The sequence below is a fragment of the Ixodes scapularis genome, unplaced genomic scaffold (assembly GCF_016920785.2).
Source record: "Ixodes scapularis isolate PalLabHiFi unplaced genomic scaffold, ASM1692078v2 PGA_scaffold10__122_contigs__length_95168666, whole genome shotgun sequence".
In the NCBI taxonomy this organism is placed as follows: Eukaryota; Metazoa; Arthropoda; class Arachnida; order Ixodida; family Ixodidae; genus Ixodes; species Ixodes scapularis.
The window spans coordinates 77,057,536-77,083,768 of NW_024609836.1; the positions used below are offsets into that span (position 1 = coordinate 77,057,536).

General features: G+C 47.8%; 1 protein-coding gene across 1 annotated transcript; it reads left to right on the forward strand.

Annotated features, from left to right (window-relative positions):
* On the forward strand, positions 1–26,221 carry LOC8054027 (sodium/potassium/calcium exchanger 4). The gene is made up of 15 exons (XM_040221442.3): positions 1–126; positions 1,255–1,339; positions 1,976–2,079; positions 5,751–5,825; positions 12,518–12,597; positions 13,172–13,287; positions 14,210–14,306; positions 15,809–15,905; positions 16,841–16,932; positions 18,949–19,001; positions 19,807–19,976; positions 20,344–20,458; positions 20,783–20,895; positions 20,981–21,046; positions 25,904–26,221. The coding sequence occupies exons 1-15, from the start codon at positions 61–63 to the stop codon at positions 26,048–26,050; spliced, it is 1,476 nt and encodes a 491-aa protein (XP_040077376.2). The 5' UTR covers positions 1–60; the 3' UTR covers positions 26,051–26,221.
* The last annotated feature ends 12 nt before the right edge of the window (positions 26,222–26,233 follow it).

The following is a 26,233-nucleotide window of genomic DNA, read 5'->3' on the forward strand; positions in this document are numbered from 1 at the left end:
TTCTCCCACGACGCTCGGGCCAAGGGCGGAGTGATCGTGCACGTGCTGGTGGTCTTCTATATGTTCTACGCCTTGGCCGTGGTGTGCGACGACTACTTCGTCGCCTCCCTGGAGGAATGCTGCTCCGTGAGTTGCGCTCTTAGGCAGCCCTTACACGTATTTAGTACTTCGATAAACGATCACGGGGCATTTCGCGTCGCACGAATAAACTGAGTGTCATGGAAAGCAGGAACGTTGCCTAAAGTTAAAGCTAGTGCTGACGACAACATGCGAAAGTTGACTGATCAAAAAGTTAAAAACATGCTGGTAAAAGTTTTAAATTTTAAAATTCGAGGTGCAGTAAAATACGCACACTCACGTAAACAAATCCACGCCCTGATGTTCGCAACTGATCAATCAACTTGCTTCGATCTGCCCTGCCCCGACCCGATTTTACCCTGGGCAATATAATTTGAGCCGACCCGACGCAATCTGTTCGGAGAATACCCGACCCGACCCGACCCGACCCGACCCGATCCGACCCGACCCGACCCGACCCGACCCGACCCGACCCGACCCGACCCGACCCGACCCGACCCGACCCGACCCGACCCGACCCGACCCGACCCGACCCCGACCCCGACCCGACCCTACCCCGACCCCGACCCCGACCCTACCCCGACCCCGACCCGACCCGACTCGACCCTACTTCACCTGACCCGAGGACCGAACCCAATCCGATGCGATCTGAGGAGTTCGGACCCTGCCCAACATGAATGGTTCAATCCGACCTGGTCTGATCAAAATGCAAACAGCCCCATCAACCGGCAAAGTAACCAAGGAATTGACACGTTCGTTTGCCGTCCACAAAAACCGGTTACAGTGAGAGTAGTTCGAAAACCCTCGCATAACATAATGACAAGAACTAAAATTAAATATGAACAGCGACGAACGATAGTATATATTTCCTGCTGCGCGGCAAGCTCCGATCAATCGTTGAAGTAAGAATAAAATTAACTCGAACGCAGTGTGTCGGTATACTTAATTTTGCTCAGCTTCCAACGATATATGTATATATAACCCGTCAAAATATTCGACGAAAGTTCGAATCTGCACCATGCTGACGTGCGGTCTCTTTTCTGAACAACAAAATCTACTCTTAAAAACAAAACAAAACAAAAAGAATCTTTTCAAGATATTTTCAGATAATTTTGTTGACACGATTTTGAACGCGAGTGTACATACATGTACTGACTCTTCCTTTCTTGCCTTCAGCGGCTGAACCTGTCCGAGGACGTGGCGGGTGCCACCTTCATGGCCGCCGGGAGTTCGGCCCCTGAGCTCTTCACCGCCATTTTAGGCAAGGAGTTTGACCTGCGCATGCAGTCAGCCGTTCGCGCCACGAAACGCAACAGAGGAGCAAATCAGACACCGCCAAAAAATGTACCGTCACGGCACTCGTCGCATTTGTCCGTTTGCTATATCCCCGGCTAAACCGATCACGCACAGAAAAAAAAAAATGAGCAGGATTATGACGCATTCACTGTGCACGTGATTAGCCCTAGCCGGTAATGAAGAGCAAACGCACAAATACGAGGAGTGCCATGACGGCTCCCTCGGCTGCGATCGGGCTTAGAGTGAACCGGAGTATAGTATGATGCCGAATCTATAATAATAATAATAATAATATTAATATTAATAATAACAATAATAATAATAATAGTCTTTATTTTTTCTGCGCCCACAAACAGAACGTTACATTTAAACATACGATGGTGTAACGGTCGTTAACACATGTTAGATTCACAAACAGCATTCGAAGTCAGTTGTACCCTCGCCGATGGTGACTCGGAAGAGCTATGAAGTGGTTTTGTAAGAAAACTTCGTACGTAGAAGTTGATTAGAAAAAAAAAAAAAAAAAACATCCTATGCTAATTTCGTCTGGAACGAACGGCCCGCTTTATCGTGTCCTTCATGCCTGTCCCGTGTGTTGCAGGAGTACTTATTGCCAAGGGAGACGTCGGCACGGGCACCATCGTAGGCTCGGCGGTGTTCAATGTCCTCTTTGTCATCGGCCTCTGCGGACTCTGCTCCGGAAAGGTACGCAAATACGTTACGTCTACGGGTCGCACTTTCCCCTAATACCGTTTTTTTCTAATTTTTTAATCACATTATTGGATAGATGAATGAATGAATGCTAATGGCTGTGCCCTTTATACCGGGCGGTAGCTTGCGCCACCTAGCCACTGTAAAAAGGTTCATCCTTTCTCAACCCTCGCTGGTTGAGAGATAAAGAAACTGTGGGGATTTTTTTTTTTTCTTACTGAAAATCGACTTATTGTTTGTAATCAATCCTTTGAATACGTCTCGGAGCTTTCGGGGATACGACCTTTTTGGTTCCCAGTATTTTTTACGAGTCAAAAGCTTGTCTATGAGTATAATTCCAGCGTTAGTTTGGCAGATGTCGAACGTTCAAGAATAATTTATTGCCCCGATTTGGTTGCACACGCGTATACGATGTCATGAAAGGACAATACGACAACCAAATAAATATAATAATTGAGCACACCTGAAACATTTTTTTTTTTGTTTCGGAAATTGTGCCACGAATTGCTGAACTTTTACTTTTAATTACACCGTGTGGAGAACGCCTTCTCCACATAAATCCACGTTGAGTTTTTTTTATTTTTTTATTTACAGTAATGGCAACCTTTCAGGGTGTGTACGGAGTGTTTATTTAAAATAAAATTACTGTACGCTGCACTAATGAAATACAATTCATGACCAACCACCACCATCACTGCAAATCATACCCTCAAGTAACATGTTGAAATTGTTGATTAGAAAGAGAAAACGGAACCGTTATTCACCGACATAGCCGACCTTCTCTTGTTTTACCGAGTCACTAAAGCGGGCGTTTATTCGCCGCCACAGATGCCTAAACTGGGGAGAAGGACGCAGTAGCAGCTAAAGTGGCAATAGCCTGTCCTGCTGCGGTAATGATGAAGTGAAACGAACGAAATAAGAGCAAAGAAAAACTGAGGGTCGGTTATGGCGCCGTCCATGTACGTACAGCTGCCTGAAAGCGTCTATAGTGCAAACCAAACGGCCTGTTCGCAAATTGCTCGGTGCCGGTTCAATCGCAAAGCAAAAACGTGAGTTATTTGAGGTCTCACAGAAAGGCACCGTTGTTTTTGCTATGCCGCCTAGATTTCAACACACACACACACACACACACACACACGCACACGCACACGCACACGCACACGCACGCGCACGCACGCGCACGCACGCACACTTAGTACACCTTAAGCAATATCTTTCTGAGCTATATCTTAGGGCACGCCATTATTTGCTCCATCTACGGTAAACCTTCTAAACAATGGCTGCCGATCGTGCTTCAAGGTGTACTCAGTGTAAGTATCCCAAATATGTGCGTTGACCGTCCCCACACTGCCATGACCTGATGAAGAGCGGACCCCGCTCGGAACACGTCGTCCAATAAACATATGAGTACATCTTAGGCAATTCCTAAGGTGCACTCATATGGGTACACCTTAGGGATATATATATATATATATATATTGGATGCCTAAGGTGAGTGCACCTTAAGCAACCTGTATATATACTGTATATATATGTGTCTGTGTGTGTGTGTGTGTGTGTGCGCGCGCATAAAAAAGACGCAAGACTATTTAATTACCTAATTGCTCCTAAAAGATTAAGGAACACTCCAAAAATAAGAAAAAAATGCAAATTGTAATAACCCTTTGTGAATAGTTACCCTGCAAGGTGTTTCACCGAACATCGGCCAAACTTGTTCGTGTCAAAACTATACATTGCTCAAAAATAAGATTGGTACCATATATTGGTCACCGTACAAGGTCCTATAAATTCAGGCGCATATGCAGGGTATTCCATGTAACTTGAGCCAAGGTTTACAAATATTTTGGTACATTTTAGGAAGACGAAACTAAAGAAATAAGCATGTTTCCTGTTTAGAGAAAGTCAGGCTATTTTTGTACATTGCCCAGTTAACTAATTAATTAAGATCAATTAATGAACTTTTGAAATATTTAATTTAGAGCAAAAGTTTCAATGACAAAGTTGTAGAACGTTCTAAGAGACATCCAATTCAGTGGCTTTTATCAAGAAACCTGTAACACTGTTCGTCTTTCTGGGCTTCAAAAAAAGCCCGAAAATTACGAGAAAAAAAAACATGTGACTTTGCTCTTGAGAGCCTTAAGCTCTCAGCTGTGACCTGAATAAAGTAGGCCGGCATGCATGCTGAAAGAACACTGTTGACATAACTCTGTTAAAATATTCGATATTTTTCGCGTTTTTTTAAATAATTTGCTAGCTCTTTTTGAAGCCCTGAAAAACGAACAGTGTTAGAGGTTTCTTGATAAAAACCACAATTGTTTTTATTGTTTTTTTTTTTATCAATTGTAATTTTGGTCCCTCGACAGTGAGCGGCTCAGCACCAATCGTTTTCCTGCACGCGGCACTAAGACTTCACTTCACACAGATAGTTTGGCCAACGTGCGGTGAAACACTATAGGTACGTAAGTAATTATAAAATCTACGGCTTTAGCTAAGGGACCTTTGTGGTCGGTGGCGAATCAGTTCGCGATTCTCCGAGCGTGGCACATGTTCGCGACCTAAGAGCGCTGGCTGATTCGCCGATTGCAAAGAAAGGTAACTTTATGCTGACCGTGGGAATTAAGTATAAGAAGCCCAGCGCTGCCCTGCTTTTCTTTCGCTGTCAATGACTATAGATTACGTACGTTATAAGTAGGCTTTTGTGTTTTCGAATAATAATCTGAAAAAAAAAAAAAAAAGATCCCAAAAGCACTCGCCGATGAATTTACTGTCAGTTCGGATTTATCAGAAAAACTCAAAATCTCGAGGTAACAATTGGGGGTTGCGTGGATATTTATACAGGGTCAACCATTTCAAAGTTGCAACGAGTCACTCGCTGTAGATGAGCAATTTAGCCAGTGCAGTACAACCGCTAGCCTGGGGACTTTAACGTGCACCATGGAGTAGTGGTACGCGACCACACGCCGGTACGATGCTCATCCAGATCGAGACGGGGGTACACTGTCGAGGTAACAACGACAAAATAAAAAAAAAAGCAAGAAAGACGGTGTTTTACAAATAAAGTTCATAAGAGCGCAAGGTCAGGGGTCCTCAGGAGTTGCAACCTCAGTTTCCTTTGAAATCCTGAGTCACTGACAAAGAGGGTTTGCCTTCCAGCCCGTCAAGGTTCCTTCGAGACAACGGGTCATGGTACCTGAATTTTATTTGTTGTTTATGATTTTTTTTTTTTAAAGTTGGGAAAACGGTAAATTAAACTTCGAATTTCAGAGAATCGGGAACCTAACAAAAATAAACTCTGATAAATCCCTAAATTTAACGAACAATAACCTCCGAAAAACAACCCGTCGAATTTAACGAGAAACAAACTTCGAAAACACTTAATCCTAGTCCAATAATATTCATGTTGACTGGTTGTTAAGAACGTTAAGGCTGTTGTTTCCTGCTGCAGTCGGAACTCTCTCAGGACATCCGGGGTCCATCAATTCATCTAACATAATCATCATGCCCTCTCCCTACAACCCTCACAACCCCAATCCTTCCTGCCTCAGGTTCACCAGACCATAGGCTGGCGAACCTTACGTATCAAGAAAGACACGATTTTAATCAATCAATCCGCTCAGATTTCGATCGGTTCAAGTAAATCTCGGCGTTGCTTCTTTCTCGTTAAGGACGTCCCGGTCACCTGGTGGCCGCTATTCCGAGACTCCGTCTTCTACGCTTTCACGGTCGTCATTCTCATCCTGGTAAGGAACCGCTTTGTTCTCACTCGTCATCAAAGTGCCACGCTGTCGACGGCCGCGATCCCGGTGGTGTTTCAGCCGCGGTAGTGGATCTGGCAGACGCCTGTTCTGCTGCAGGTCGCTCTCTAGTTGAACAGTCCACGGAAGGTTCAGCAGTCGCGAGTTGGGACGCTGCGACGACAGCGACACTCGCGTTCGCTCCTGCTTTTTTACCGGTACATTTAACACCAACCGCCAGGATCGCGACATCCGTCAGCGTTAAACCCCGGCTTTTCTGACGTCATGCGTTGTCACTTCGGCATCCCTTTTGATGTATGGGCGGGATATGGACGCCGAACACACCAGTCGGAGACGCGTTCTAGGCACCATACCTCAACGATGATTGTGCTGCGCGTGCACCCGTGCTCGGCATGAACGCTGAAAGCCCAGCGCCATAGATCGCCACGAGAAGAGGCCGCTGAAACGGAAAAGGTGGAGCGGCAGACAACGGATGAGAGGAGAGCCACGTGACTGGCGCCCCGCTGCGGCGAGACGCCGATACACGTCTCCCAAGCGAACAAGTGTGTTTCGGATCCTCGCCGGTGCAAAATCTGTGCGCTGGCGTCCAGGTTCCCCGAGAAATGGCTCTTTTGATGCTCTCCGCTACCAGATCCTCGCACTCCAAATCTGCGACCGGGCACTCTGCCCGGTCGCAGTGCCAGGCTTTGTGAGTATACAGGAGGCTGTGCCAGCGTTCACCCTTGGAGTTTCTGCTACGCTCACACCTCGGGTGAAAGTTAAGGCCGGTTCTCACGTGCAGCGAAGCGCCGATGTAGAGCTGCTCACGTGACGTCGGCTACTTATCGTCAGCCACGAGCAACACTTTTGACGGTGCGATGCAAAGCTGGTGAACGCTCCCGTCAACACGCGCTTAGCGCAATGTCGGCGCTACGCTTGTATGAGGAGTATTCACTGGCGGCCATAGCTGTGTGTGCGACCGCTGAGCGCGTGCTGACGCCGAGCTTCCACAGTTCTTTCGCCACGTGCACTCCGCACCATCAAGAGTGCCGGTCTTAGCAGCCTATTAATGTGAGCTCGTTCCGAGCATGCGCTATAAGCATCGCCCTCAAATATGGTGTAAAGTGAATACTCCCCATAGGGAGTATTCACTGGCGGCCATAGCTGTGTGCGGGAATGCTGAGCGCGTGCTGACGCCGAGCTTCCACAGTTCTTTCGCCACGTGCACTCCGCACCATCAAGAGTGCCGGTCTTAGCAGCCTATTAATGTGAGCTCGTTCCGAGCATGCGCTATAAACATCGCCCTCAAATATTGTGTAAAGTGAATACTCCCCATAGGGAGTATTCACTGGCGGCCATAGCTGTGTGCGGGAATGCTGAGCGCGTGCTGACGCCGAGCTTCCACAGTTCTTTCGCCACGTGCACTCCGCACCATCAAGAGTGCCGGTCTTAGCAGCCTATTAATGTGAGCTCGTTCCGAGCATGCGCTATAAACATCGCCCTCAAATATTGTGTAAAGTGAATACTCCCCATAGGGAGTATTCACTGGCGGCCATAGCTGTGTGCGGGAATGCTGAGCGCGTGCTGACGCCGAGCTTCCACAGTTCTTTCGCCACGTGCACTCCGCACCATCAAGAGTGCCGGTCTTAGCAGCCTATTAATGTGAGCTCGTTCCGAGCATGCGCTATAAACATCGCCCTCAAATATGGTGTAAAGTGAATACTCCCCATAGGGAGTATTCACTGGCGGCCATAGCTGTGTGCGGGAATGCTGAGCGCGTGCTGACGCCGAGCTTCCACAGTTCTTTCGCCACGTGCACTCCGCACCATCAAGAGTGCCGGTCTTAGCAGCCTATTAATGTGAGCTCGTTCCGAGCATGCGCTATAAACATCGCCCTCAAATATGGTGTAACGTGAATACTCCCCATAGGGAGTATTCACTGGCGGCCATAGCTGTGTGCGGGAATGCTGAGCGCGTGCTGACGCCGAGCTTCCACAGTTCTTTCGCCACGTGCACTCCGCACCATCAAGAGTGCCGGTCTTAGCAGCCTATTAATGTGAGCTCGTTCCGAGCATGCGCTATAAACATCGCCCTCAAATATGGTGTAAAGTGAATACTCCCCATAGGGAGTATTCACTGGCGGCCATAGCTGTGTGCGGGAATGCTGAGCGCGTGCTGACGCCGAGCTTCCACAGTTCTTTCGCCACGTGCACTCCGCATCATCAAGAGTGCCGGTCTTAGCAGCCTATTAATGTGAGCTCGTTCCGAGCATGCGCTATAAACATCGCCCTCAAATATGGTGTAAAGTGAATACTCCCCATAGGGAGTATTCACTGGCGGCCATAGCTGTGTGCGGGAATGCTGAGCGCGTGCTGACGCCGAGCTTCCACAGTTCTTTCGCCACGTGCACTCCGCACCATCAAGAGTGCCGGTCTTAGCAGCCTATTAATGTGGGCTCGTTCCGAGCATGCGCTATAAACATCGCCCTCAAATATGGTGTAAAGTGAATACTCCCCATAGGGAGTATTCACTGGCGGCCATAGCTGTGTGCGGGAATGCTGAGCGCGTGCTGACGGCGAGCTTCCACAGTTCTTTCGCCACGTGCACTCTGCACCATCAAGAGTGCCGGTCTTAGCAGCCTATTAATGTGAGCTCGTTCCGAGCATGCGCTATAAACATCGCCCTCAAATATGGTGTAAAGTGAATACTCCCCATAGGGAGTATTCACTGGCGGCCATAGCTGTGTGCGGGAATGCTGAGCGCGTGCTGACGCCGAGCTTCCACAGTTCTTTCGCCACGTGCACTCCGCACCATCAAGAGTGCCGGTCTTAGCAGCCTATTAATGTGAGCTCGTTCCGAGCATGCGCTATAAACATCGCCCTCAAATATGGTGTAACGTGAATACTCCCCATAGGGAGTATTCACTGGCGGCCATAGCTGTGTGCGGGAATGCTGAGCGCGTGCTGACGCCGAGCTTCCACAGTTCTTTCGCCACGTGCACTCCGCACCATCAAGAGTGCCGGTCTTAGCAGCCTATTAATGTGAGCTCGTTCCGAGCATGCGCTATAAACATCGCCCTCAAATATGGTGTAAAGTGAATACTCCCCATAGGGAGTATTCACTGGCGGCCATAGCTGTGTGCGGGAATGCTGAGCGCGTGCTGACGCCGAGCTTCCACAGTTCTTTCGCCACGTGCACTCCGCATCATCAAGAGTGCCGGTCTTAGCAGCCTATTAATGTGAGCTCGTTCCGAGCATGCGCTATAAACATCGCCCTCAAATATGGTGTAAAGTGAATACTCCCCATAGGGAGTATTCACTGGCGGCCATAGCTGTGTGCGGGAATGCTGAGCGCGTGCTGACGCCGAGCTTCCACAGTTCTTTCGCCACGTGCACTCCGCACCATCAAGAGTGCCGGTCTTAGCAGCCTATTAATGTGGGCTCGTTCCGAGCATGCGCTATAAACATCGCCCTCAAATATGGTGTAAAGTGAATACTCCCCATAGGGAGTATTCACTGGCGGCCATAGCTGTGTGCGGGAATGCTGAGCGCGTGCTGACGGCGAGCTTCCACAGTTCTTTCGCCACGTGCACTCTGCACCATCAAGAGTGCCGGTCTTAGCAGCCTATTAATGTGAGCTCGTTCCGAGCATGCGCTATAAACATCGCCCTCAAATATGGTGTAAAGTGAATACTCCCCATAGGGAGTATTCACTGGCGGCCATAGCTGTGTGCGGGAATGCTGAGCGCGTGCTGACGCCGAGCTTCCACAGTTCTTTCGCCACGAGCACTCCGCACCATCAAGAGTGCCGGTCTTAGCAGCCTATTAATGTGAGCTCGTTCCGAGCATGCGCTATAAACATCGCCCTCAAATATGGTGTAAAGTGAATACTCCCCATAGGGAGTATTCACTGGCGGCCATAGCTGTGTGCGGGAATGCTGAGCGCGTGCTGACGGCGAGCTTCCACAGTTCTTTTGCAACGTGCACTCCGCACCATCAAGAGTGCCGGTTTTAGCAGCCTATTAATATGAGCTCGTTCTGAGCATGCGCTCTAAACAGCACCCACAAATATGGTGTAAAGTGAATACTCCCCATAGGGAGTATTCACTGGCGGCCATAGCTGTGTGCGGGAATGCTGAGCGCGTGCTGACGCCGAGCTTCCACAGTTCTTTCGCCACGTGCACTCCGCACCATCAAGAGTGCCGGTCTTAGCAGCCTATTAATGTGAGCTCGTTCCGAGCATGCGCTATAAACATCGCCCTCAAATATGGTGTAAATTGAATACTCCCCATAGGGAGTATTCACTGGCGGCCATAGCTGTGTGCGGGAATGCTGAGCGCGTGCTGACGGCGAGCTTCCACAGTTCTTTTGCAACGTGCACTCCGCACCATCAAGAGTGCCGGTTTTAGCAGCCTATTAATATGAGCTCGTTCTGAGCATGCGCTATAAACATCGCCCTCAAATATGGTGTAAAGTGAATACTCCCCATAGGGAGTATTCACTGGCGGCCATAGCTGTGTGCGGGAATGCTGAGCGCGTGCTGACGGCGAGCTTCCACAGTTCTTTTGCAACGTGCACTCCGCACCATAAAGAGTGCCGGTTTTAGCAGCCTATTAATATGAGCTCGTTCTGAGCATGCGCTCTAAACAGCACCCACAAATATGGCGTCCAGTGAATACTCCCTATAGCGCTCTGCTGCATGTGGGGACAGGCCTTTAGCCAGAGTGGGGTCAGACTGGTCGTACGTCATACAAAAAACAGTGTGCAAACACGAGTCGGGGCAGTATCCGTGGTTCGAATGCCGCGTGTTCAAGTTTTCTCCTTGAACTCATTGCCATGCGGCATTCGAAGCACGGTTCTCGCGACGACTCGCGTTCGAATCAGAATGTAGACTGTCTTTTGTATGATGTAAACATCGATAGAAAAACGATCCCTACTTTAAATCGTGTCACAAACCGAATGTAATATTGTGTGTTCGATGAATATAGAAAAAATTCCGTAGAAATTTCACCGAGAGAAAAAAAAGAAAAAAATAATAAAAAGGTTGCCGCAATATTCACATCGTAAGACAGGTTGTGGTTTAGGAAAGATTTTTAAAGATGCTCGTATTTCGAGACAGAAACCTCAAAATAAAACGTTCAAAAAAAAAAAAAAAGTTTTTATTTTACCGCAAAAATAAACTACGGATCGCAGAACGCTCATTCTCCGCCCAAGTGTAGCACTAGCTGTCGGAACCAGATGCCAATGTTGCAAAACTAACCGTTATCATCTGCACAAGTCATAAATGATTTTCCGAAAAAAAATAAAAAAGAAAAAAAAACTGGGGCCCGTGTTTGGTAACTGGCGCCATTCAGCTTCATGTATAGACCGTTCCACTAGAAAGAGCAGAATAGAGAAAAAAATGCCGTCCCCCCCCCCCCTCCCTCATCCCTTGTGTCGTCTGCTCCGCCGAGTGAGCTGTACCTAACATCCGGCTGGCGTACAAACTCAATTTAAAATCGCGTCATTTTGAAACTTCTAAGCGCAGAAGCGCGAATTTTGATATGCAAGTTATCGTGTAATGCTTTGCTCGATAAAAAGACAAACCGAGTCTAAATGCGATGTTATCTACGTGCGAATAAAAAAAAAATGGAAAAACTGTGTCAGAGTGGCCGGTCGCTCTGGCGAAAAGTAAATCCGGTTGCTGTAGCTATTTTACTATATAAGTTCGTACTGGTGTAGGCCTTTAGCGACAATGAGTGGAAGTTTAGAATAATAAATAAAAACGTGCTCTTATGGCGCAATAGACGCAGTGGTTGAGATGCCGGCTGACTCCACTGCTATTGAAGTAACGGAAGAAAGATACGCTAGTTGATCATTTACTGAAATAAAACAACAGAATGATAAAGACTGATTTTGGAGTAGCCATAAATGTTCTGAGAACGCGAACCACTTCATAACGGCAGCCACGAGCGAGAGTTCGATGTTCGGTAAAGCCCGCCGGTACAGCGCAAAGATGGAGAACGGCGACGTCTCGGTTTGTCGTCTGCTAGCGGAGTCGGGGTGTTGGCCGAACCTACTAAACTTCTCGGATGTGCGGAGAGGGCGCTGCGGTCTAACAAAATGGCGCCGCCCTGAGAGCTCCGGCAGTCGCCATTTTCCCATTAAATATTTCAGGAAATCGCTTATAACTTTTGAATAAGATAACTGGTAGTTCTGAAACTTTAGCATCTTGTTCGAACCCTTAGGGCTACATTTGGGTGGAGAATGAGCGTTCGGCGATGCGTAGTTCATTTTGCGGTGGAAAAAAACCCTGTACATTTTTTCTTGGGTCACCCTGTATAAAATCATGTTTCGGGATCGCTTCTAACTCAAAATGAGTCTCGCGGCGTAATTATGGCGCGAGATTTATTGTTCCGTAAAAGTTTGTTGTTTTCAAATTCCTATCCAAGCAATAATAATAATAATTATAATAATAAATTGGGAGTTAGATTTGAAATTGGCCGCTTCCTTGCGCATGAACTGCTTTTGCAAATTTTCCATGGCCATTCTACTTTTTTTTTTACGTAGAAGTAATAGGTTTTTATTTCATGACTGGAAACTGTTAAACGTTTTGGTGTTGTTCGGGAGCACATGTTCATATTATGCGGTAACGCCGGTTTGCTCCGAGAATAAATGGCTATAAATCGAAATGTGTACTTCTCCCATTTCTTTTTCAAGGTCATCTATGACGGAGAGGTCACGTGGTACGAGTCTCTGTCCATGCTGCTTCTTTACGGCGTCTACATCGACCTCATGAAGTAAGCCCTCCACTGACTTTACGTGGCAATTAGCGCACTCAGTTAAATTCTGTGAAAAGTACAGTCTTCAAAAACGGGTTCGCTGGTACTCTCTGTGCTCACAGGAAGATGGTGATAAAAATACTTTACTAGATGAATACATAATGCTCCGTTCATTTACTTCAGACAGCGTGCCCATAGCACCAAATCCTCGAGTGGCGGTTTGGACACCCCGACGCACGCACGTCGCGCTGCCGACGCATCGAGATACCGGATTTGCCAGGACAGCAGAGACGACTGTCTTCGCCTTCTCGACGGGTTTCCACGCCAATTAATGACAGCCGCCCCTCCCAACTCAAAAAAGAAAAACCCCGGTTAGCCGTTCCAACAACGCAAAGGCTGTCGGTGCCAAGGCCATTGGATTTTCGCGGTTTAAAATGTATTCTCTAGTAAAGTATTTAAAAAAAAAGTAATAATAACGGGAGAGAAGATACGGCTGAGAGGGAAGCTAGCAAAATTAGAAAGCGTGAAATGTTGAGCGTTTCCCTCGTGGGGATAAACGTGAGTGAAAGTGTAAAACGTCGTGCCCGAACAGGTACAACACCAGGATCCATCGGTGGATAGGCACCACCTTCGGAATCCACGAGGAAGAGGAGACAACCCTGGGACTCACCTCCACTGGCCACGAGGCCAAGAACTACAGCTCCTACGGTACGCCGTCTTGACGCAAACCCATCGAGTACACGGAGTGAAACTGGGGGAGAAGAGGAGACGAGAGCGTGCGGTGACGTCATCAGAGCGTCGAGCTCTGATTGGAGGGATTAGTGGGTAGACGCAAAGGCTAGCCGTTTTTCTTTGTACACTCTCTTCCTCCAATCAAAGCAAACGAGAGCGTCGTCTGCTTTTCGAGTAGGGTCTGGCATTCGGCGTTTAAACGCCAGAGGAGCGGACGACGCTCCTTGACCACTAGACCTTGCGCGTGGAGCAGACGTCGGTTTTGCTCGCTCGGATTAGTGGGAGGCGGTGGGTAGCGACAAGGCAGCCAGCCTTTCCGTCTACCCGCTATCATCCCGATCAGAGCTTATCACTCCGACGTCACCGCGCACGCTCTCGTCTCCTCCTCTCCCTCAGTTTGTACCCGTATAGACCTTTCCATCGCTTGTCGCCCAGGCGAAAAATGTCGAGTCACTGGACTGTTACGCAGGCGCGGCGTACGATTTTTTCGCAAGAGGCGCTATTGCGCGTGCTCAGAAGGCGTTTAACAGTCCAGTAAGAAAAGATGGCAGCTCGCAGAAGGCGTTTGTTGGAAAGGTCTATAGTCACTGAACGGACTAGTGTCGCTAAAGTGACCTCCTCTCATCAAGATGCCAAGCCACTGAGACTGGCGATGGCAAACACACGCAAAGCTTGCGTTTGTGACAAGTAAACTGCGTGAAGTTGTCTTATTACATGTCCTTCCCAGCGTGTATTACATTACACCGAGTTCCGTGAAGAACAGGCTGGACTAAGCGCCCCCTATTCAATCTTCTTGCCAGCACGGATAAAGACAGACATTTTGGGGGTCGATCACTGCGTACCGCAAACACGGGATCCCCATCTACGATACGTCAGTGACGCGTGTCGGTTACCGCAGTGCCCTTCAACAACGAGATCGACGACTTCGCGCAACCCGGCGGTGCCCTGAGGAACACGGCCCCCCTGGACGAGGTCATCCGGGACAGTAGGAGGCGGTGAGCAGACGGCGATCATCCCTCGCCCCCACTCATTGTGTCCGGGGCTGTAGGAACACCACCGACAATTACGACGATGTTTCCGCCCCGGAACTGGGAAAGGAAACTTGAAGTCAAAGTGGACGAGACTTAAGGAAGTGCGACACCGCAGCATTGGCGGTAACGCGTTACATGAAACGGCGTTGCCGTTTTCTGACAACGTTGTAACGTATTCGTCACGTTTTATAACGGTAACGGGTAACGCAGCATTGGCGCTAACGCGTTACATGGAACGGCGTTACCGTTTTCTGACAACGTTGTAACGTACTCGTTACGTTTTATAACGGTAACGGGTAACGTACTTACGTTACTTATATCGAGTGACGGGTGACGTAGTTACGTTACTCGTTACATCTTCACCCTAAGACTTAAAAAAAAAATTACACTTCCATTTCTCTCGTGTTTCTAGGCACCAAGTCATGTGATTTCTTGCTACCTTCAAATGTTTGCTTCTCTTTTCCCCATGCCAACACTACCACTTAAAGCCCCAACGCCCTTTGCTGCAGTGTAAAAAAACAATATGTCGTTTTATAAATAAAAATTACCGCAAAAGTAACGTGCATATTTTTTTTTTTGATCGGTAACGGTTGGACACGAGGCTTAGCCGAGCGCTGCCACGGGGCTCGCGTCCTATCAACGTCTGCGTTCGATCTCGCCGTGATGACGTCGAGATGCTAGTGCACAAGTTCTTATTATTCTAGGTGGTGTTGGCTGTAGAAGATTCATCTGCTAGTCAATGTAATTAAAATACGCCTCAGAGCAACGATGCTCCAGCCATCATGATTTTTAAAATCATTATTCATATACTCGTCTTACCTAAAATACCGCAGTAAAAAAAAATAATTTGCCCCTTCATGCGTTGAATTAAGACATATCTAGGTGCATCTTAGATTAGCTTTATGGTGTCTTATCGAGATGTGCGGATTTCAAGCTCCAAAAGCACACAAAAAAAAAGAAAAAACTTTGAGAACTTTGAAGTTTCGCCTTTAAGAGTGAAACTCGATGGCGTTATCGGGCTCCCGTTCGCGAAGCCTTTTCACTAACCCCACGATCCTCCCTGAGCCGTGCAAGCGTCACATGACGTCACATGACGTCACGTAATTTCATTGGAATTTTTTCGCCACATTTAGCGACAAATTTAGAGGGTCGATAGGGTCATGACGTCACAGCCACGTGTGACGTCACGCGTGGCTGCACGCGTTGCATTGTGGGATTTTTGGTCCCACCGACGCCGGATTTTCTGCGACACGAGCACCTAAACGCCATCACGTTAAAATATGCAAAATCCTGGCACCTTTTCGCATGACGAAATTGGTTTATCCGGCGACAGGCAGACGAACAAAGACGGCGAGCGCCATGACGATGCACTTTTGGCGCTGTTTGATCGGCACCGTTGGATCGTAGCATCGGTTGCGGTCGGATTTATATCGAATGTAAAACGGAGCGTAATATTCTCGTTGCAGGCCCACCCTGTACGAGGCCGCGCTGATGATGCTGATGACGCGGCCGTTTCGACCCAAGACTCGCTTCTGGGCCGCCGCCAAACGGGTGACGCACGAGGTACGACTGCGTGCACCTCAGCTGTACACAGACACGCCACATAGGAGCCCCGATGGAAAACTATAGAGCACCACCGATTGTCGCGATCCTGGTGGTTGGTGGCAGGAGCAACGGCACTAGCGGACGAAAGGGCGCCGGTTTCGTTCTCGTCGCGCGATCCAAATTTGTGACTGCCGGACCCGGGACTTTCCTCCGACTGCCCGGCTGCAGGGCGAGCTACAGATAGCACAAGCATCTGGTGAATTTCCTTCCAATTTAGTGCCACCGCCAGGGTCGCGACTATCTGTGGCATTCCCTAACAGTGACGTCGTCAGGTGATTTACTGCCGGCAACGTTATTATTATATTACCTCAGTTGTAGAACTCCCGCGAAGAAGGGTATAGGGTAGCCCCCCCCCCCCCCCCCCCCCCCCCTCTCTCCACTCCCTTCCGCCCGCCTCCCGTCGTTTGAAGCGCCATCTAGATTTTCGTTTCAGAACTGTGTTTCATAGAGCACGGGGAAACGCCATCTAGACGCTGTGCTTCGAAGCATACAAATTCCATAGACTACACTGCAGTTACCATAGCAGCCGTTCCACAAGAACTGTGGTGCGTCGAAGGACGGGAGGCGATGCGGGGGGGGGGATGCTTATAGACGAGTCTCGTGCAACCAGCGTCTGTGGGCAGTTCTATAACTGAGTTAATCTATTAATGCTGACTGCCGGTGAATAGACCAAACAGACCTACAGTCAACCAAAGAAAGGACTGCCACGTTACCTTCCCAGGTAGCGATACGCCGTATTTATTTTTCTGACCGCTGACCCGTAGAAACAGACGAGTTATTGCGCTTTGTAAAGCGTGCTTCTTTGCACAAGGACGCTTCGTGCGGGGAAGCCACATGTTCCGTGAGCAAAGTGCACTTCGCTTGCGCCAAGTTCTCGTACGTTTCCTCCGCAGTACAAGCGCATGCGGCGTGGAGAAATTCAGCATCTTCCTTCGCAGACGTCGCTGGACCCCAATGACCTTGTCACCCGGGGCAAGAGCCACAGGTCAGAACATTGAAAAGAAGGAAAAGAAAAGGGAAAAAAAAATGCGCTGGGCGTTCAATACCTGAACTTTAGTCTGAAACCCCTGTTAGACGGGCACGTTAAAAGTCTTCGGGACAAACTCTTTTGAAAGGGATGCTGAACCGATAATAGGATTTCGCAAAATAAGGCTCTAGAAGCGTTGAACGGGACCCTACGAACTCCAAAACATTACTCGTCCATCGATATCTCAAACGGATGGCCGTACTTTTGGAAAAGAAGGGCGCGATCAACCGAGGTCTTTGACATCACTATCCTCCGGGTGAATTTGAGAATGAGGGGAAGCGGCCTCGCTTCTCTCCTCCTTACTTCGATTCACCAGCTCGACATGGGACATAGCGAGGAGGAAAGGGAATGGGAATCATGACGTGCCTTGTCTCGTCGTCCTCGTCGGCCGGGTTCAGTCGGGCATTTCTTTTCTAAAAACATGGCGATCCGTTAGAGATATCGCTGTATGAGTGATGTTTTAGGGTTTTGCACCGTCCCGCCTATCTGTCCAGCCTTGTTTTGTGAGTTCGAAATTTCGGTTCAGTATCCCTCTAACGAATCGGTAAATCAGCTCGCGACTTCGCGCCTATTGGCTTGCACTGCTTCGCCGATCCTATAACGAAGTTTTTTCTGAAGGCCTTTAACACGCCCTTCTGACAGGGGCATAAGATGCGCCAAACACACCTATACCTCCGTACTGCTCGAAAGTAAATTTCAAACGCATAAGCTAATGTTTATTTTTTTTTTTTACTTTGTTTCTTAGCTTCATATCTTAGCCGCTGAGTACTGTGAATATTTCTTGCAGTCGCCAATAGAAATCCTTGTGTTATGTTCCCTTAATGTGCTGGAGTTAAGATTTACCTTAACGTCTTATAAGACGAAAAACCATGTTACGAGCAAAATAACCTCCACTTACAGTAGACAAAAAAAAGGCAATCCAAGTTGATTGATTATAGTTATATTAGTTTTTCACCGAACCGTTTGTAGAGTTTAACCCACATTAAACGAATCAGTCTTAACAAATTTCCATCACAATAGACATATATATAGCATAGCATGTAAACTTACGCTTTGAAGGCACTTTAAACGGGCTGCCAAAATAGGTTTGTCAACGTATAGCGCTGCGATTTGCTGTAGAGGCGCAAGCAGGTGGAAGAAGTTTACAGTAAGTAAAAAAAAAATAATAATAATAAACTTACCTTGTTAAAAAAAAAAATATATATATATATATATATATATATATATATATATATATATATATATATATATATATATATATGTATGTATTCATGCCGACAAGCAACCAATCAAAGGTAGCAGGCCCAGCGAGCAAGAAAATAAAACAGATTTCACTACTAGTGCAGTCTTACTAGTCACCATAGACAAAATGGCTGCCGAAACCACGATTGTTGGTTGTCTATGAATTGCGATAGCATTCATAGACAACCACGTTGAGGGAGCGCCGGCCGATTCGAATTCTTTGCAGAATCGTCTGCTATCAAAACCCGAATCGGCTGGCGTTCCTTCGTAAAGCGCTGGATAGCGCTTTACTCCCTCGTCGCAGCGCACGCCATCTGTCGGCATCACTTCTCACTACGCGCGGAGAAAAGGTTTATGTTTTTTTTTTAATTATTTTTAACGAATTTCTTGATCCTTTTTTTCTGTGTAAGCTTCTGCCACCTTCTTGCACCTCTATAGCAAATCGCAGCGCGATACGTTGAGAACCCGATTTTTGAGGGCCGTCTAAATTGCCTTAAAACCGCCATTTGTGGTACATGCTGTGGCGTGTCTCAACAGTTTTGAGCAGAGCTTGCCGAGCGCGAATATTACTCTATTTACAATAAAGTTGCACATATCAATATTTTATTTCGAAATTTTTAGCATTTGGTATGTGCTGGTGGAACTGTATATAGTCACCTTCCGATCCGGAATTCTGGTACGAATCGGAACTCGGGTGTACTCATCCAACTACCTACTCTCTCATCTACACAGCGTCGACATCACGTTATCAACGGAAGCGGACTGGAAGAAGATCCCAAGATTGCGTGAGTCCGTCTTCCTGTATACATAAATTTTAATGCGGATTTTCATCGTTACGGAATGCAACTTATTCCCCCCCCCCCCCCCCCAAAAAAAAAAAATCAACTTGGTGAGGAAAGTAATCGGAAGGATTGATGTCACGTGACGTCAAGTCAAGTGGAGTCAATCTTCCAGGTACCTTCAGCGGGATGATAGACGTAATGGTATCACGCGGTAGCAACACGTCAGATGGCGCCAATTTTCTCGACAAATTTACCAGGGATATTAATAAAACAATATGTTCTCTTTCACTCCCCGAAACGGCCGCTTAATGTTTTTTCAACAAGCTTAAACGATCGCTCCCTAAATGCTGCGTTCCATGCATTCAATGCGTATGTGTACATGAAGGTAACCGGTGATCTTTTTTTACGCGCTCCACGGCACTTGCGCACGACGACTGACGTGCCGCTAATTTGAAGACAAATCCCACTTTCAAAACGAAACGTTTTTTTTTTTTTTTTTTTTTTTTTTTTTTTTTGTAGCCGTTTGCTGGTAGATTTCAACAGACGGTGATTGTTTTGCCCTCTCCGATTGTTTGGTGATTGTTCTGCCCTCTCCGTCGTGCGTCGTGCGCGTCGAGAAGCTCGTTTCAAAACGAAACTTTTTTTTTCTTGTAGCCGTTTGCTGGTAGATTTCAACAGACGGCGATTGTTTTGCCCTCTCCGGTTGTTTTGTGATTGTTCTGCCCTCTCCGTCGTGCGCGTCGAGAAGCGAGCATCCGCGGCGAGTTGCTTGCACATCGGATGTCCTCACTGGCTGCACGTCTTGCAGAGGACGGTGTGCTGTCGGTGATCAAGTGGTGCATTCAGGCACCCCTGCTGGCGACCCTGCACTACACCGTCCCGGACTGCCGCACGGCCAGAGGAAAGAAGCTCTTCATGCTCAGCTTCCTCATGTCCATCTTCTGGACGGCCGTCTTCTCCTACGTCATGGTCTGGATGGTGGGTGTGGCCCTCCTTGTCTTCTCAAGGTGCTCAGGACCTCAGTGTTCACCAGTGTCAACACCACAAAGCGCAAGAGGCTGTAGCGCTCAGAGAAGTGACGTCATATGCGTCACAATCAGGAAGGCGAGAATGTCATGACGAGTTATCTGACCTCAGCTGACGTATCACTACGCATAGCCTCGGTGCTAGAGCGGACTATTTCCATACTGTGGCGGGAACAGTGGATGACAGTATAATGAGGGCGTCAAAAAAGCTTCGCAAAAGTTACCAAAAAATATGATTGGCTCTCGTGATTCTTGACCGTCGCGCGTCACTAATGAATAAATATGCTAGTTATTTTCTGAAGATCATGTTTCTCGTTCAGGTTACCCTGATCGGATATACCATGGGAATCCCAGACAGCATCATGGGGATCACGTTCCTGGCCGCTGGTACCAGCATCCCAGACGCCTTTGCCAGCCTCTTGGTGTCGCGGCAAGGTATGCCAAGGCGTTTCTGTTTTACTTCACAAAACAACAACGACAACAACAAAAGACTGCTGGGCGAGAAAGAACTCATAAACTGGACTACGTGATGGTTAATGCCTTGTACCTCGAGCGTGCGCTGGTGGAGCTCTGATACCCCTGGTACCATTTCAGCTTGCTTTACTATCACAAAACATTAAATTTATGTAACGTGACATTCGTCAACACCTTAAATCCCGTTTATGAACCTTATTTTCCACCTGTATGATATTTTGTAAGAATGTCTTATGATTTATGCCCAAATCAATAGTTTACCGAAGTTGTGCTCCTTCGTTTCAGGGCAAGGAGACATGGCAATAGCCAACAGCATCGGAAGCAATGTCTTCGACATCCTGATTTGCTTAGCACTGCCGTGGCTCATTCAAACTGGAATGATCGCACCGGGTTCTATTGTAAGTCTGGGCTTTAGACCCGACGCATACTTCTACGAAAGCGCTGCTTCGGCGGGTCTTTTGATGCGGTCCTCAAACCTTGCAGGCATACATCAACAGCGGAGGCCTGGTCTGGTCTGTGGTCTTGCTGTTCCTCACCATCATCATAACGGTACGTTGCTGGTCACCCCCCATCACAAACACTACAGAAACAATGGGCGTTTTTCACATAAAGACGACACCAAGCGGCGAAAGGTCGAAGTACGATTGGCGTCCGCAAAAGGAGTTGCGCTACTTCTCTATCCCTCTTTGTGACTCCTTTCGGTACTTCCGATACCCGATAACGATGCCATGCGTGCGCAAGGGCGGCGGCGGTGGAGTATCGCGTGTCGTTATCATTCATCAGGACGGTATATATTTTTGTATATGTAGGTTCGCACCCTGTTGTGTATGCCACTCATCTTCTTGCCCTTTTTTTACGCAAATTTTTATTGTGAATCAGAACCAACCAGCCGAATTCTCAGTCTCAAAAAAGCCTCAAAAAGAAAAAAAAAATGTCTGCTTGGGACACGCGTTTAAAAAAATAATATATTATTAAATTTTACGCGAAAAAAAAAAAAAATAGAGCAATATTGGCGGTGCGAGACGCGATTTAGTCGGCAGTCACATCCTTTCCACTTGTTTTCCTTCAGGCATTTCTTGCGCGTGGAGGACAGGTGGATCGGCTTCGCCTCCACGACCGAGATGGTCATTCCGGAATGACCGGTGACGTCATGGACTTCGCGCACAGAATTTCAAATAAATCTCTCGCCGTCAATATTGTTTTTTTTTTTTTTTTCGCGTAAAATTCATTTTTTTACACGTGTCCCCCCCCCCCCCCCCCCCCCCCCTCCTAAATGTTAAAACAATTTTTTTTTCTTCAGGGATTTGCATTTGAGCACGGGGTTAACGCACCTAATGATACAGTCTCCTTCGCACGTCAGCATTTCGGTCTTCACAATGTTTTGGCTGGGAGTTGTCGCGGCAACGGAACAAACGTTCTTGCTTGTGAAGGTCTTGTGGTGCATAGGTGTCAGCAGCCTGAGAATCAGGCAGAAGCGCGGTAGTTTAAGGCTTTCAAGTCGGCGGACGGCGAAACTCCTGCGAGCTCCCTGAACCAGCCTTATTAAGATTTGCGCTTGTCGCGGCACGTTTCGACGTAAACGTCGAAAGAAAGAACTCACTCGGGGCACTCGCTCTTCTCCAAGTGTAGTTTGAAGGACCATGGGAATTCCTTGCCCAGCCGACTTTCAGGCGCGTACAGAATTTTCCCTCCTGACAGGCGAGGCGGATCGCGTCGCTCAAACCCAACTCGCAGAGCCATAGCCACTGGTTCTGGAAACGTTTTCGAGGAACCCGATCTTTTCCCAAGCGCTGACACACGTGAAAGGAGCGCCGATTGCGGCGGAACTGTCGCCGTTGCCGTGGTTAGGCTTAGCATGCCGCGCCGTTGCTCCGCTGGCGTTCTCCACTTGCGTGTGCGCCGCCTTGGTTGAAACGTGCGCGAAAATAGCGTTTTTTTGTATCGTCTATCGCAAATCAAATCGGAGAAATGTAGAAAACGCCGCTGTCCCGAGTGAGCCTCTCGAAGATGGCCGATATTCGCGCAAACTTCCAATGTTTTGCCACAACTTTTGATTGGACTATAGTCGGATGCAACCTAAGAACAATCTTTTAGCTCCACCCACAAGCGCATTGCGCCCATCTGAAGTGCGTCCGCCGTCGAGAAAGTAGTTCGCTAGCAACGTTGCTTTTTCTTCCTCCAGGAAACCTGTCTTAAACTACTACAATATTTATTTAATTCATTCAGGACATTTAAATAAGTTAGAATATGTTTTTGTCAACGAAATAGCTGTTTAGTAAAGAAAGAAAGAAATTCATGTCCAATGTACCGTCTTCCCAATTCATTTTCTGTCCAAGATACTGTCTAACATACCGTTCTAACATACCTCTCAGCAGTGCTAAGCCTCGCGCCCGCTTCGAAATTTTCGTTGGCGATAGCGTCGCTGGATTCTCACGTTGTCGCGCAAAAACTGCTGCAAACGCAAGCCGATACCATCAAGATTTCGTGGCGTAACCTCGGGCACGTAAAACACGGTGCAAAAAAGCAGAATAATTGTCACGAGAAACTATAGCATCGCGTTGCTAAGGCCAGCAGCCATGTTGAGCTTTTTTTTTTTTTTTTCAAAAGGATCGCGATTGGTCCACAGAATCGTGACGTCATGAAAACTATTGGCTGGCGTTTCTCGGCGTAGGATTACATTTTCCTCTGAGAGGCATTTCCGGTTTTTTCTTAGCTTGCAACCGACTATACACGTTTGCAAGTCCGGCTTCAGGGCGGCGCCATTTTGCCCGGCTGGGGTGCGCTCGGACGAGTCATAATCCGGTTACGAAGCATTGCTAAGGCGTCGTAATCGGATTATGGCCGCGCCCAAGCGCGCCCCAACTGAGGAAGATGGCGGCGCCCTGAAGCCGGACTTGCAAACGTGTATAGTTCATTCAAGTCTTGTCCCAATATGAAAATGAGACCACGTCTTGCATTTTTACGAGCGGTTAAAAACATTCCAAACGTAAAAAAAAAAAATGTATGTAGGCTATAAAAGCTGACGCGTCTCTTTATTTTTTTGTCTGTCGGGCAGTCTTTATCGGGCACTTATTATCAAAAATTTCGAGCGTGCGGGTGATGTTTTGAACGTATACAACAGGCATATCTGCACGGAGCAGAAAGAATAAAGCAGTACTTAGTGAAAATCGGACTATACTATATGGCCTTCAATTTATTTTGATCGCACATGCACAGGGAGTTACTAGTGTTACTGCGTAGTTCTTGCCGTCTTTCTTAGTTTTCTAGATATCATTCGATCGTTTGGCACGTATATTCCCCGTACTGAAAAGCGCCGACGTCGTGTTCGCGCTAGCAGTGTCTGACAGTGCACATAAATATAGGGTGTCCCAAGTCACCAGGCTCGATCTTAAGGCCGGTTTACACATACAGCGGAGCGCTAAGCTAGCGCGTCATGAGCGCTGGAAGCAGCTCTCATGTGGCACCTTGTATGAAAATGTCAGATACAGGCCGGATTGAAAAATGCCGGTTCTGCCTGGGTCTGAAATAGGGGCACCAGCTTGTATCCCGCCTGGAACTGCGCAGTTCCAGATGGGATACAAACAGGTGCCCCCATTTCAGACTCAGGCGGTGCGCTGCCGCAATTCCCACTGCGCTCACCACTTATGAAAAGTGGTGAGCGCCGGACCCTCGGTGAGAGTCTCTATGGCCATTGAGAAGCTGGCTTCCGAGTCTGCGTCAGCGTCCGTTTGATCAGAATTTGTTTCGATAGTTCTGTGGTCGTTATCTTCCTTCACTTCGGAGGATTTTGCACTGATACTAGAACTACTAGGGTAGCGAGTCCGTTTCGTTCCTACTAGGGTGACGAGTCCGTTTCGTTGCGGGATTCAAAAATAACACTGGGTACCCTTTGGTTTTTCGCTTTCCATGAATTCTCTGCGGTGGCTGGCTGAAAGCTTCAGCTTGTGTAAACGTAGCAATCGCCTCGATTTGGCCGGTCACAGGAGCTAGCCCAACGATGTTCACCTCGAGATGGCTCGAAGACTGGGGCCGAGACGGTTGCGAGATCTTGGCCATGTCGCTCTCTTCGGAGCCCTTCGTCTGTGGCCGAATAAAATGAATCCCGGACAAAAGCTCACCCATTTGTTAACAGACCCGGACAAAAGCTCACCAGGAGAAAATTTCATGTTGGTCAGAGAAACCAAGTTTAGAGAAAAAGGCGATGAGTCTCCTTTTAGCGAATACGACCACCGCGAAGCGGCGTGTACGGATAAGTCAGGTGAGTTAACATTTTTGTAATGAGCCGCCGCAGACTGCCGCCGCGAAGCGGCGGGAGCGCAGCAGGGGGCTTGGGTTAACACGCGCACCATGCAGTGATACACGCGCGAAGTAGAAAAGCCTTTTTTAAATAGCGTCTCCTTTTCGATAAACGGCATATCTCTAAACTGAGGCTCTGCTTTCTCTAAACCATGCTTCAATAAAATGTGCCCATTCTCTAAAACATGTTTCGACGAAATGGCATTCGATCAACCGAAACCCTTGCGTGGGATGGGGTACAAGTTCACCTAAAAATGGTGCAATGTCCATCGCGTCCGCATTTTATTTCAGCCCGTGTTTCGCCCGGGTAGCGACAAAAAAAAAAAATGAGGCGAGTTTTTGTCCGGGTCTGTGAAAAAACGGGTGAGCTTTCGTCCGGTTACTCCTGTGGCCAGCTCCAGATTTTAGTTTGTCGACGTTTAGCGCACTCGAAAAACTGTCATTCAAGCATTCACACACCCAAAGAACACTCCTTTCCCACAGCGCTCACTAACAACTTTGTATTTCGTCTTTTACTTCGGCTTCTACTTCTTCGGATTTTAGATGATTTGCAAATAGAAAAAAGACGACATAAGAGTAAATATGCATTTGCAAATCATCTAAAATCTGAAGAAGTAGAAGCCGAAGTAAAAGACGAAATACAAAGTTGTTAGGGAGCGCTGTGTGAAAGGAGTGTTCTTTGGGTGTGTGAATGCTTGAATGACAGTTTTTCGAGTGCGCTAAACGTCGACAAACATGTACAACCAACTCGCCCAATCTCAAGTTCTTCCAGATTTAGGCCTAGCTCTGGAGCACATTTGCCGGCAATCGAAAACGCATGCGAAATACCAAATTCGGGACTCACTGTGGGTTCCGACTTGTTGGAAGGGACGTCGTTAACCTTCAGAAGGATAGCCAACCTCATGTTCTAATTCGGCTCGAATTTGGACACAAGCACAGGAGTAAAAGAGCATAAGCTCCTCCCTCCAGTGCTTTAAAGGGACCCTGTCAGTGTCCCTTTAAAGAGCAGCAACATGTTACTCACCTATGAATTCGGAGGAATCACTCCAGCAGAGAGCGATTTCGCAGAAACTGCGCGTCCACTTCTGACACCGGACTCATGCCTTGCAGATTTACGCCATCCACCGAAGCCACTGGTTCCTCACCAGGAAGCTGGGCATTTTCCTCATGGTGGTGTACGTCTTCTTCCTAGTCTTCTGCAGCGCGGTCGAGTTCAACCTGCTCGGATACGTCAACCCGCCCATGTGCTCCGAGTGAGGTGCCCGAGCCACTTCGGCCGTCTGCAAACCTGTCGTGCTCTGGCAGCGCGCAGGTCAACCGTGTGCCGCCGTTTGTTCTGTTCAGCCATAGTCAGACTGCTCATACGTCGTACAAAAGACGGAGAGTTGGCTGCAGACACGAAGAAAGACAGTTCTTGTAAAACCAACGTGACAGAACCGT

Coding starts and splice junctions, on each gene's coding strand:
- LOC8054027 (XM_040221442.3), top strand. CDS start 61: ATGTTCTACGCCTTGGCCGTGGTGTGCGACGACTACTTCGTCGCCTCC. Junction 1,340..1,975: donor GCTCTTCACCGCCATTTTAG/GCAAGGAGTTTG, acceptor CGTGTGTTGCAG/GAGTACTTATTGCCAAGGGA. Junction 14,307..15,808: donor ATCCGGGACAGTAGGAGGCG/GTGAGCAGACGG, acceptor TTCTCGTTGCAG/GCCCACCCTGTACGAGGCCG.